We start from the raw sequence: 12,894 nt of genomic DNA, 5'->3' as shown, positions 1-12,894 counted from the left end.
AGCTCCCGCTGTGCTGAATGATGAACTGTATGGATCTGTAAGACAGAACTTCTCCTATACTGTAACATTATGGCTGTGTCTACATTGGCAAGATTTAGCACAAAAGCAGGTGCTTTTGCGCAAAATCTTGCCGCCTGTCTACACTGGCTGTGAGTATTTGCGCAAGAAAACTGACGTTCTACTGTATGAAATCAGTGCTTCTTGCACAATTACTCTGACACTCCCGCTCAGGAATAAGTCCTCTTGCGCAAGTGTTCTTGCACAAGAGGCCAGTGTAGACAGGTGTGACGGGCTGACCCCGTCACTCGCACCGGGTCCGCGCGCACGCGCGGCTCGCAGGGAGCCGGAGGAACGCCGGCTGTGCTGCCGCACATGCGCGGCAAGCCGGCGGCTGCTTTTAAGCACGGCGACGGCACACCTAGGGGGGAGGAGGCGCACCCACCGGGCGGAGACGGAGGCGGAGGACGCGGAAGGGGGAGCGTCGCCAGACGGGGCTGGGCTGTGGACGGCAGGCGTGCCAGCGGCGATCGTCCCTCGGCCCCCCCATAGAGAGGGACTGGGGGGGAACCAGAAAAGCGTGTCCCCGCCTAGACCGACGGAGCTTCTGACGAACAAGGATCGGCCAAGGGACGCCTGCGAAGAAGCCCGCAGAAGACACCCGGAGCTCCACAGAAGCCCGCCGACCGAGGAGGTACCCAATGCCCCGTTTCTGGTAGGGTGCAGAGTCGGGACAGTGCCCCGGCTCGTAGGACCAAAGGGGACCCCCCGACGCTGAAGCAGTCTATAGGCAGAGGGCCCCAGAGTATAAGTAGGAGGGTGTGAGCCCCACCGGGACTTCCTGGTGTGTGGGAACCCTACTACGCCCTATAGGCCTAGAGTAAACGGACCGAGAGTAGGGGAGGGCCCCTCCGTGAACAGAACGCGGGCCCGCCCTACCCCACACTCTTGCAGGGTTAAGAGGGAGGGGGGTGGTTACCCCCGTGACAACAGGTAGCATCAATTTCTTGCGCAAGAAAGCTCGATGGCTAAAATGGCCATCAGAGCTTTCTTGCGCAAGAGAGCGTCTACACTGGCATGGATGCTTTTGCGCAAAAGCAAATCTTTTGCACAAAGGCACATGCCAGTATAGACGCTCTCTTACTCAAATACTCTAATGCAAAAACTCTTGCGTTTAGAGTATCTGCGCTAAATCTTGCCAGGCTAGACGTAGCCTATGTAAAATGTGCATAAGTTAACATTGTTATAGAAAGGTTTGGGGTTTTTTTTTTTTTAAATTTTCTGTGTGTTTTATTTGAAGTTTGTGATATTCCTTCCAACAGGAAATGCGATGCATTTCTGAATGAGTTGAAAATTAAAAACATGTCTAAATTCATACAAAAGAAACATCAGAACTATTATACCAAAGGAAACCTCTAATGCAGATGCACTGCAATGGCTGTGTGATTACCAGACTGAAAGGGCAGAAACACTGAATTTTAAATCTGATACATGCCCAACTCTATAATAATAACATACAGTGAGCCCTCGCTACTTCGCGGTTCGACCATCGCGGATTCACGACTTCGCGGACTTTTTTCATTACATTATGTATATACGTGAATCCGTGATGGTCGAACCGCGAAGTAGCGAGGGCTCGCTGTATACATGTTAAATATACATGTCCCTACTTCGCGGATTTTCAACTATCGCGGTCGGGTTTGGAACCTATCTACCGCGATAAACGAGGGTTCACTGTAGTTACTTTTTCATGCTGCTGCAAGTATTTTGCATGCATAACTGCAGGGCCTACTTTTGAAACATTAGCCCTTCATATTTAAGATAAAATTATATAATTACCTGTAAGACCAAGGACACCCAAAGGCAAAAAACCATGAATCCATCAAACACACACCAACGATCCTTTACATAGGAGCTATCCCCCTAAAGGAGAAATAAAAGTTAGGGGTTTTTTATTAGGTTACTTCATTGCCAAGGTTAAAAAAAAAAAGTCGCAAATGATATCTACTTCCAAGAAGAAACAGCATCATTCTCTACCATCTTTAAAATGTTATTTTAAGAGATTACAAATCTCAAGTATATGGGCTGGAAGAAGATGGAAATTTTAAATAAATAAGTGAACTACGTATTCATGGAAGAAAGTTCTGAGCTTCACTTTTCTGCCACAGCCTCTTCTATCCAAGAGAGTTCTAGGTTATTTTGGCTCCCTGTGAAATTTGTTTCTGGGAACTCCAAGGATGTACAGTCATTTCACTGCTTTAAAGAGGTTACAGAGCTAGCTTCTCTGTTGCCATGGTTCTAATTTATCCTCACCCTCTTATTAACCCTGCCCAGTCATTGTGCTTCCTGAGCAGAAATATTCCGCACCTTTTTACAAGGTACAAATGTGGGATGGAAGGAGAATTTATAAATATCTTCTTTTTTTTTCTTTGTAGTAGCCTATATAACAAACATTGCACCTGATTCAACACTGACTTGTATCTTGTACAATCATTTATATGCCTATAAAGTATGTATAAAATGCTAACAAACCAGAACACGTGTTCATTCACACCTGTGCAAGGAGTCTCATTCTGGTTGGAACCATTTTTACATCTCATATTCACAGATGCCAGTGGTTATTAGGGTGAAAACCCAACCAATGCCATGACCCAGTCTGAATAGGACTGATCACTCCTTGTAGTAGATGAAGACCAGACATAATATAGAGAAAAGATTTACATAAGACACTTCTCTTCAGCTGTAAAAATTCCCTCTGGAAGTAAACATATGAAGGATAAAACAACGATACAATAAACCTTTCTCAAAGTAAAACAGAGCAGATTAACAGCACAAAACATACCTATAGTCAGAATTATTTTCATATGAAAAGTCCCTCAGAGGTCTTTTTTCAGTTTAATTATGTATTTTATTATGTATTTTGGAATGCAGGAGGGTTCAAATTAGGGTAGGAAGTACTGTAACTGAAAAGAACCTTACATGAGCTGTCATTTTGACTTTCACATGCAGCACACAATACTTTTATTCCCCTGCCTATGATCTAGCTGAGGGGGAACTCTTCACTTCGAAGCAATGTCAAATACACCCAAACGTGTCCAGTCTGTACTGTCTGATTGAAATATAGTTTTAAGCTGTCTGTCTGCAGAGCTCAACTGCTGATGTTCTCTATTTTCCCCTCCATGAGCATGCCTCAAGAGGAATGAGCACTCAGACAAGCTAAATCTTTTGATTCTGTGTGCAGAAAGACACTGATACCTCTCTCTCTAGCATATGAAATCCCTTTGAAATCTGATTTTCTTCCCTAGAGCACCAAAATATCACAAAGCAAAAAGTTTTCTGTGAATGATGGCTATGCAGCTTTGAAAAAGCATTTCGCCAAATGTTCTGATATTCACCTGCACTTGGATAATGTTCAAATAACTATTACAAATCAAGCAGTTTTCTTAAATGGTTCCATTTTCTCCCTATGGTAGGTGTGGCATGACTGATTCTGCCACTTCTCCTTAGTACTGAAGATGCAGGAGATCATGAGGAAGCCATGATCCCTTCTGGACTTATAGTAACACCAACAGCTTTGTCTCGCCTTCCTCTTGTGGATAGTTCTTGTCATGTCCTCCTATTATTCTTCCCTCTCGATGTGGTGATAGACACAAATCTCATTTCCACTTGCCTAACCCCACGACACCCGACCCCCTTCTTATTCGGAACTTGCTCTCACAAGCTGCAAGTTCTTGACTGTGCTGAAACTGTCTGTCTCAGGGAGACTATATAATTTGTTTTTTACAATTTGTAGGCTAGATCCTTAGTCTGGAGACATAAACCTTCCCAGAGCCTAATATGCTGTTTTGATCAAGGGCTGTATCTAGACTGCAGTGGTTTTTTTTGAAAAAAAGTTGCCTTTTTTCGAAAAAACTTCACCTGCATCTAGACTACAGCCGTGTTCTTTCGAAATTAAATCGAAAGACTGTGGCTTTTCTTTCGACGGCGGTACTCCTCATTTCACAAGGAAGAACACCTTTTTTCAAAAGTGCTCTTTCGAAAAAAGGCGTTTTTGAATGCAAACAGGGCTTTTTCGAAAGAGAGCATCCAGACTTCCTGGGTGCTCTCTTTCGAAAAAGCGGCTTGCTTTTTCGAAAGTACTGCTTGCAGTCTAGATGCTCTTTTTCGAAAGAGGCTTTTTTGAAAGTATCTTTTGAAAAAGCCTCTTTCGAAAGAGGCTTGCAGTCTAGACGTAGCCAAGAAGAAAAGTAACATTCTTGTGGCACACTTTTCATAGTGTCATCATTGTAATGGCAGATTAGCTGCAAAGTATAATGGCAATTAAACCTGGAAGAATCAATTCACCCATACTGGATTATATTGCAAACTATCTGCTACAATAAACAATCATACAGAAAGTCTGGCAGTAGCACTTTGTATATACCTATAATCTGGCCTTGGCTGATTATTTTTTCCATACCTCAGCATCTGACTGCATTCTATAATTCGACATTGGGGATACACCTGATATGGATAAAATATTTATTTTGTAACTAGATTGTGATTCAGCATGTAATTCATTACTGAGGGCATTTCAAAGGTAGGACTGTGACGGATTCAGTCAGAGAGATCCCTTTTGATATGCTGAATTACCACTGAGCCCACATACCTATCCTTAAGAGTTGCCCTACAACCCCACCCTAATGAGCCACATCATGTGGGCTCCCCCAGTTAGAGTCAAAGCCCACAGCAGGGCATCAGACACTGAGATCAGCATTAAGAATGTTAAAAGGCAAGTAATCCACTAATTGTGTAGTTGATAAAAACTTTATCGACTGCTCAATTAGCCGATAAGAGAAGGCTTCCTCAGCCCCAGCTCGCACCAGGTCCAGAGGCTACCTGTCCCTCCCCCTCCCCCTGTGGCTCTGCAGTTTAAATGTAGTAGGAGCCACGTATACAGACATAGCCTGAGAGAGGCAGAATCCCAGGGAGAGACAGGTAGCAAGGCAGGGAGGAGTGAGTAGTTGAGTAGTCAACTTGACTATCAAATAAACCTAGATTTATTGGGTAGTGGACTACTCACTTACATCCCTGATAGACATCTATCAGGGATGGTCTAGATGCTATTGTGTCCTTCCATGAGGGCAGGGGGCTGGACTTGATGACCTCTTGGGGTCTCTTCCAGTTCCAGTGTCCTATGATTCTATGATCCCTAATCAGCACAGCTCTGGAAAAGCTCAGTCACAGGGACTTGACCCAGCACCCAGGTGCGCAGCCTCAATAGGACCAAAATCCCATATAAATCCACCTTACTCTGTATGGGTATATCTATACTTGCACCCTCTTTCGAGAGAGTGATGCAAATGAAGACATTCAAAATTGCAAATGAAGCCGGAATTTAAATATTCCGTGCTTCATTTGCATATTTGCGTTATAGCGCTATTTCAAAATAACACTTTCGAAATAACAGATGCTGTTAAGACACTGTTATTTTGAGAGAAAACTCTTCTCTCAAAATAACCCTTATTCCTCATACAATGAGGTTTACCGGTTTTTTCAAGAGAAGGGTTTTCTCTTGAAATAACCGCGTCTTAACAGCATCTTAACTCCCACTCCCAGCCCCACACTGGGATTGGGGCTGCTGCTGGCTCCCAGCCAACAGCTGCATGGGTCTGGCTCCCAGTCCCAGCTGCCAGTGGCACTGAGCTGGAGCAACCTTCTGCCCACGGCAGGCTGCAGGCTGCCCCCTGGGGAAGCGGTTAATTGTTACCTCATAACAATTAGTCTCTTCTCTCGTATTCTCCTCCCCGCCCATTATTGTTATTGCTCCTTATCTTTTTCACTCTTTAGACTGTTGGGGTAAGTGTTCGCTATCCTACTTTTACTCTACTTCTGGGGATTTTGAGATTTGTGAGGGTTACAGTATGGAGGGTGTCCTGCCCTTCCACATTCAGATCTTCTTGATTGTGTAGGAATAAACCTGTCAAAGTCCCTTCCAGTTTTAGTATTCTATGATTCTATGATCTGGCAATGCACTCCTCCCCTCACTACCTCTGCTGCCAGCTGCCCCTTATTCCATACCCTCATTTCAAGAAGGTGGCAATAAATGGCAAATCTCCTGCTAGAAGTTGCAGATATATTCTTTAAGAACATAAGAACACCCAGTATTCCAAAAGTGGCCAGCCCTACGTGCTTCAGAAGGAATGAGCAGATTATCAAGTGATTCATCCTCTGTTGTCCACTCCGAGATTCTGGCATTCAGGGGCTAGGGATTCCTACAAGAAAGGCGAATCCCTGACTATTCTGGCTAATAACCATTGATAAACCTATGAATGACCTTATCCTCCAAAAACCTAATTCTTTTTTAACCCCTTGTTAAACCATGTAATGGTTTTGGCCTTCACAATATCCCTTTACATTTCTGAAAGGTCAGAGACTCGTTTTAAAAATTGTATTGAGAGATAGAGGAGTTAAGGGAGACGATTACAGGCTTGAAATACTTACATGGGAAAACATATCTGATCATGGCCTATTTAGTCTCACAGAAAAAGGTATAATATGATCCCATGGGCAAAAGCTGAAACTAAATAAATTCAGATGGAAACTAAGGCATAATTTTAATAATGAGTGTAATTAGCTCCTGGAACAATTTACCGAGGACTGTGATAAACTCTCTTGCTAGCAGTTTTAAAATCAAGATTGTTTTTTTTTTCTAAAATATCTGCTCTAAGAATTATTTTAGGGAAGTTCTATGGCCTGTCTTTCACAAATGACCAAACCACATAGTCTCAGTGGTCCCATCTGATTTTGAAATATCTGAAAATATTGGAAATGAGAGTTGGTAAAATGCAGCATAAAAAAGTCCAGATGAAGCCCAGGTTCCTTCCTTTAAATCAAATTAGGCAATAGGACATCAGTTACAGGTGTCCTGGACCACCCACACCCTGACCTCCAGCTCCCTTTAAAGGCCCAGTCACCCTGTGACAATGATGTTTTTGAACGTCTCAATTTTTGAGTGACATAGCATCAGCAAGAGATCTGAGGCCTTATCTAGACTGCCACTTTTCTGCACAGTAACTTTCAAACTTAGGGATGTGAACCCTCCCCCCACCCCCAAGTGCAACAAGTTGCAATGCTGCAAAGCGCCAGTGTAAACAGGCTCCCAGCGCTGTTCGCTATTCCGCTCGTGAAGGTGGTGTACTGATAGTGCTGGGAGAGCTTTCCCCCAGCACTGATGTGATGACCATACTGTTGTATTAAAGCGCTACTGCAGCAGCATGTTAAACTCAGCAGTTTAGACAAAGCCTGAGTTTCAGAAAGTTCTAAATATCCACTCTCTGAAAAACAAGTCGATTTTTAAGCTTTTCAGGTTGAATACTATAAAAGTGAGGCAGCCACACAAGTACTAGTCACTTTTGAGAAATCTTAGAAATTGGGAGAAGGCTAACAGTTCCCATGACACTGTCAGAAAAAGTAGGACTCAGATAGTTACATTTTTACACTGCTTGGCTTCCCTGTTTGAAAAGGAGTGTTTATTGCTTATGTAACTATTAGATCCTGGGTATCCTCAGATGTTCTTCACCACCGTTAAGTCAGAGCTGCAAAGGGTGGCTCTGGCACCATATGTGTTAAAGCCTCTTGAGACAATGAGTTATGGACAGTCTATAAACAAACACAATGAGTAGTATTCATCACTTGTACCATGAAGCTTGACAGCTAAGGTTTTGTATTGCAGTAGGATGTGGATGTAGCTACATTCAAGCTTTCACCCCATCCTAACAATTTCAAGCCATTTTCAATCTTGTCCACAAAATGGGACGGAAAGAAGAGACAGGCTTTTCTCACTTTGAAAAGACTCACCTCTCTTCCAGTTGTCAAAACCCACAAATATCAAGCCTACTTCTCAAGCCAGGTGTCAAAAGCATAAATTTTTTGCTATCCAGTTGACAAACCTTCTCTCCTTTTTTCTCACCTCATCCTCAGCTGTTACATTTCAAAGGCTGCCCAGGAGATAGACTGTCCACCTCAGAGCCATGAACACCCACTTTAGTTAACTCAGTGTCTACGTCTACACTGGCATGATTTTCCGAAAATGCTTTTAACGGAAAAGTTTTCCGTTAAAAGCATTTTCGGAAAACCACGTCTAGATTGGCTACGGACGCTTTTCCGCAAAAAAACCCCGATCGCCATTTTCGCGATCGGGGCTTTTTTGCGGAAAACACTACTGTGCTGTTTACACTGGCCCTTTTGCGCAAAAGTCTTTTGGAAAAAGACTTTTGCCCAAACGGGAGCAGCATAGTATTTCCGAAAAATCACTGACGATCTTACATGAGATCGTCAGTGCTTTTCTGGAAATTCAAGCGGCCAGTGTAGTCAGCGGAAAAACTTGCCAGTCTAGACACAGCCAGTCTGTATTAAGCCATTACCTATTTAGACATACCCATTTCTATTCCAAATAGAAGAGAAATTCAGCCCAGCATATTTCATTATCTACGATATATTTGAGAGAGTTTGTCTGTTTGAGAGTTTGTGTGTCTAAGTGAGTTTGTCCATTTCTTTGTTCAAGAACTTCTCCTAAAATCCTCCTAAGAGGTAAGAGCTAAGACCACCAAATGTGCTATGCAGCTTCCTCTTGTAGAAGCCGTAAAAACCATTTTCATATTTAGCTAGAAGCCATCTTGTATATCAGAAACCATTTCAGCTTTTCTCTCAAGCACATAGACCAGAGTGAACTTTCTGTTACCCCGTGAGAAGAGGCCTACAGGATGGGCTATTGGTATGTGTTAATTGGGCTGGTTGGGACAGGAGATGTACTCCCTCGTACCTGTCTGCCATCTTGTTGATAAGGCTTTGTTTTTCCAAATTTAATTGAGGATTTCTGTAATTGGATGCCCTGACGTCAGACTGTTTGGCTAAGGGTATAAAGATACTAGGATTGATTGTATTAGCAGCTTTACTGGGCCCGGCTTTGCTGGGACCACGTTTGGCTAATGCTGTGCTTTATTAATTAATAAAGCTGTTTGTTAGATGCCTAAACAGAGAGGAGTGATTTTTTGCTTCAACAATTTGGAGGTTCCACCGAGATTCCTAACGTGCCACTTGCCCATATGGACGGACCAGTACTCCACTTCCAAACCTCTCAGAGTGCTCAATAGAAGGTAAGGAGATACCTGTTATGAAATCTTCTGGTGAGGGCTTAGGATTTGGAGTGATGGCCGGCCATTGAGGTAAGGGGAGCTACAGAATCCAATTTTGTGGAGCGGCTAACATTTTTGTCTGTGTCTGTCTTTGTCTATTAGGCCTGTCTTATGTGTCACAGTTCCAAAAGGGCACACCGATGTCGCTAGTGAGGCAGCCATGCGCTGGACCCTCTGTGTTCGGATGCTAAAAGCTGGTGTGGTGCCATTACACTCTCTCGGCACATGGAACTGTGGGGAAGCTTTGTTGTCTCTTTCTGTTACTTGTGGACGTAGTACTGACCTCTGAGGCTAACCCCAGGCCATAGTATTTCCCCGTTCCGCCAGGCTGTCTCCAGGCTCCAGGACGTGGTGTTATGCCGGGCTGGGACAGATGCCGGAAACCCCTGCGAGCCAGGTGGACTTTGAGTCCAGTGCCTCGCAACCAAAAAGGGGGGGGATCAGTGCGAGCAGGCGGATTCTGATTCAGTGACTCGCAGAGCAATCAGGCGGATTCTGATTCGGTGACTCACAGAGCGAGCAGGCGGATTCTGATTCGGTGACTTGCAGAAGAAATAGTGTAAGCAGGCGGACTTTAGTTCGGTGTCTTACAGAATATCTTTTAAGCGCGTGCAGAAAATGGGGGTAGGTCAGTCTACAGGAATTCCAGTGCCTTTATGATAAGAACCTGCTGGTATAGGATCCTAATGAAGTCTGATATTAAGTGCCGGATGTCTTAGGGCAGCGCCACTTAATAGAAACACCCATGAGAATTGGACAATAAAGAAAGATGCATCTAAATGTGGAAACTGTAGGAAAAATGTGAAAAAGGAGAAAAAAATTTTTTAGAAAAATGAGTATGAATGTAATGAGTGAAGAATGAATGCCGCTGCATAGGTCTGAGACTTGAGCTGATCCCAGCTGCTCCCACTAGGGAGCTCTGAACGCAAGGAGGGGGGGTCAGCTGAACCTCGAGACTCAGCGGATATGTGAGGGAGTGACGACTCCCCTTATTTCATGAGCTGCTAAGGTCTGACACTCTAGACTCTTTCTTTGGAGTGTGTAAAGTTAGTTTAAATGGGGGTTAGTCTAAACACCACCCACTCTGCCGAAAGGCACCCCTGTGTACTACATGTACATGCATAATGGTCCAAGGACCTGTAAGCATTTAACAAATTGGAAAAGAGGAAAAATTAAAGCCCTGAGGGATGAAAGTAAAGCTCAGAAAAGCAAAAATCCACCCTGCAGTAAGATAGGTAACTTAAAAGTTGCTGCAGCACCTCTGTGCCAAAATAATGCACAAGAAGTGGGAAAAAAAAGAAAAGAGATTTCTCAGTTGGCACACCCATATCAACCAAGCTTGGGGGGAAAATTTGGCACAACATCACCCCTCTATCCCTCTTTATAACGCATACACAGGTAGAGAGGAAACGTGAAAAATAACTGAAAGGAATTAGCTCTTCCCTTTGAAAACACGGGCTCCTGTAACAAACTTGCCCGATCCAAAGCAAAACACAAAGTTTAAAATAAGTTTAACAGTTTAAGGAAAGTGTTCCTCCAAATCCTAAGGGGGAGCGAAAAAAAACTGCTTTAAGAAATGACTCCTTGTTTCTTGCAGCCTCTTTTAATCATCTTAGCAATGAAACAGTCAAGTTAAGCATTTGGCTACAGACACTTTGTTAAATCTATTAAAGAGAAAATAAGGAATTCTACTGAAACTTAATTGGTTAACCACATAAAAGAATAGAATCTATACATTGTAAATTTGTAAAACCTGCACCCTAAGGGTTAAATGTGTCTTCCAAGGAACCTAATTTTTTTAAAAAATCCAAGACCAGAAACTTCAGTGTTTCTGTTCAAGGCTGCGCTGATAGCACTTTTGGCTTGCTTTCAGATCCAAGGTTGTGTGTGTCTGCAAACTGCCTGTCTGTTCTGGAAGGGGAGGAGCACTGTCCCCCATAAGTAAGTCTGTAACATTGCATGTGATTCTTTTCAGGAAAGGAAAACCTTTTTGCTTGCTGGAATAGTAACTAGCAAGCACCTTGTTCTAAGAGAGTTTCTGTAGCAGTAAAAAAAGCCTGGTCTGCGGTACAAGAGGGAAACTGAGGCATGCCACCTTTAACTTAATAATTAAACAATGAAGTAATTTACTCAAACCCTCTGAAGCTAAGTGTTCCAAATAAAAGCATACCATTGGGTAAAAGCAGGCTGATCAAAAAGTAGCAAAAATCTGTAAAGAAAAAGTGTTCTAAAATATAATGCACCACCCCAATGTGGGTAGAAATGTTTTCTTTGTTTTTCAGATCATCAAGAAGCGCTAATATCATCTGAAAATTAACTGAAGAAAAAAAATCATGGTTCTGTGTCATGACATAATAAGTTTGTGTTCTGTGTTCTGTCCAGATTTGTCTTGTGTGTGTCTTAATTGTGATATATGTATTTCTAACATTGTTGTGTGTACAATATTGTTGTTTTAATGAAAGAATAATTTAAGTCCCCTGAATAATCTTAACTGCGTGCTTAACACAGATGGCTTTTTTGCTTTTATAATTCTAGTAGAGTTTTAGTAGCAGGCTATGCATTTGTACTGTCTAGAATGTAGTGAAATCTGCTCCTCTACCTGCTGTTTTTCCCTTCTCTCCTACCATCGCCAGCTCCTTTGCCGTCTCTTTCAGAACTGGCCCTCCTGCAAGACCAAGCCCCAGAATCGGAAAAGCATGAGTGGAGACTGGCAGGATGCACCTTGCACCCAGACCACTTGTGGTGCAGCTCTGATGGCCACATTGTTGCCCCAGTGGTCTTGCTACCTCACCTTGCCCCCGTGCTCCATGGATTGTCGCACGTTGGCAAAGGGGGGGATGGTAGCAATCCTTAAAACAAAATTGGTTTGCTCCCAAATTCTCCCAAGCAGCCAAAGATTACTGTCTGGCTTGCCCTGTCTGCCAAGCCCACAACGTGGGTAAACCTGTAAAGACAGTTCCGGCAACCAGACCTCCGCCTTTGGGACCATTTCTGAATTTACAAATGGACTTTATTGAATTGCTTAAATGTCAATCTTTTCAATAATGTGCTGGTTATTATTTGCTTGTTTTTGAGATGAGTAAAAGCTTATTCCTACAGGAAAGCTGATGCCATCACAGTGGCAAAGAAACTTCTAAATCATTACATCCCATTATGGGGAATACACCTTGTGATCTCCAGTGATAAAGGTACCCACTTTACTGGACAAATTGTTCAAAAAAACCTGGAAAAGTACTGCTCTACCAGACTGTGCACGACACCTGGAGAGCACAGAAGCAGTAGAAAGATGAAAGAGGATTTTAAAGAACAAACTTGCTAAAATATGTGAGAACTCTGGCTTAACATAGATAGTAGCACTCCCGATTGCCCTAATGAGCATGAGAGCCACTCCTAATCAGAAAACTGGACTCAGTCCATGTGAAATTGCATGTGGCCGACCTATGAGACTGTTAAGCAGCCCAGAAATTGACCTGGCTGATGCCACACTTGTTAAAAGAAGCATAGTCAAGTATTGTCAGGAACTTATGAGGTGTGTACAGTCTTATCATTCACAGGTTAAGGATGCCTTCCAGGAGTCCCTGACTGAGCCGTGCCTTAAACTACAACCAGGAAACTGGGGTTGCATAAAGGTTCACCAGCGAAAGACTGCCCTGGAACCCAGGTGAAAGGATCCCTACCAAGTCCTTCTTACCACTCATACTGCTGTAAAGTGCGAGGGATT

At 43.2% G+C, this 12,894-nt stretch overlaps 1 protein-coding gene across 1 annotated transcript in view; it reads right to left on the bottom strand.

Moving 5' to 3' along the window:
• Positions 1 to 12,894, bottom strand: part of NALCN (sodium leak channel, non-selective) — a 366,003-nt gene that overhangs the window by 307,107 nt on the left and 46,002 nt on the right. The window contains exon 4 of the mRNA XM_075918747.2: positions 1,837 to 1,920. Coding sequence (XP_075774862.1) covers positions 1,837 to 1,920 — 84 coding nt within the window. The remainder of the gene's footprint in view (positions 1 to 1,836; positions 1,921 to 12,894) is intronic.

Source organism: Pelodiscus sinensis, chromosome 1 (genome assembly GCF_052426305.1).
Source record: "Pelodiscus sinensis isolate ZL-2025 chromosome 1, ASM5242630v1, whole genome shotgun sequence".
Classification (NCBI taxonomy): Eukaryota; Metazoa; Chordata; order Testudines; family Trionychidae; genus Pelodiscus; species Pelodiscus sinensis.
This window is presented reverse-complemented; position numbering and strand designations above follow the sequence as displayed.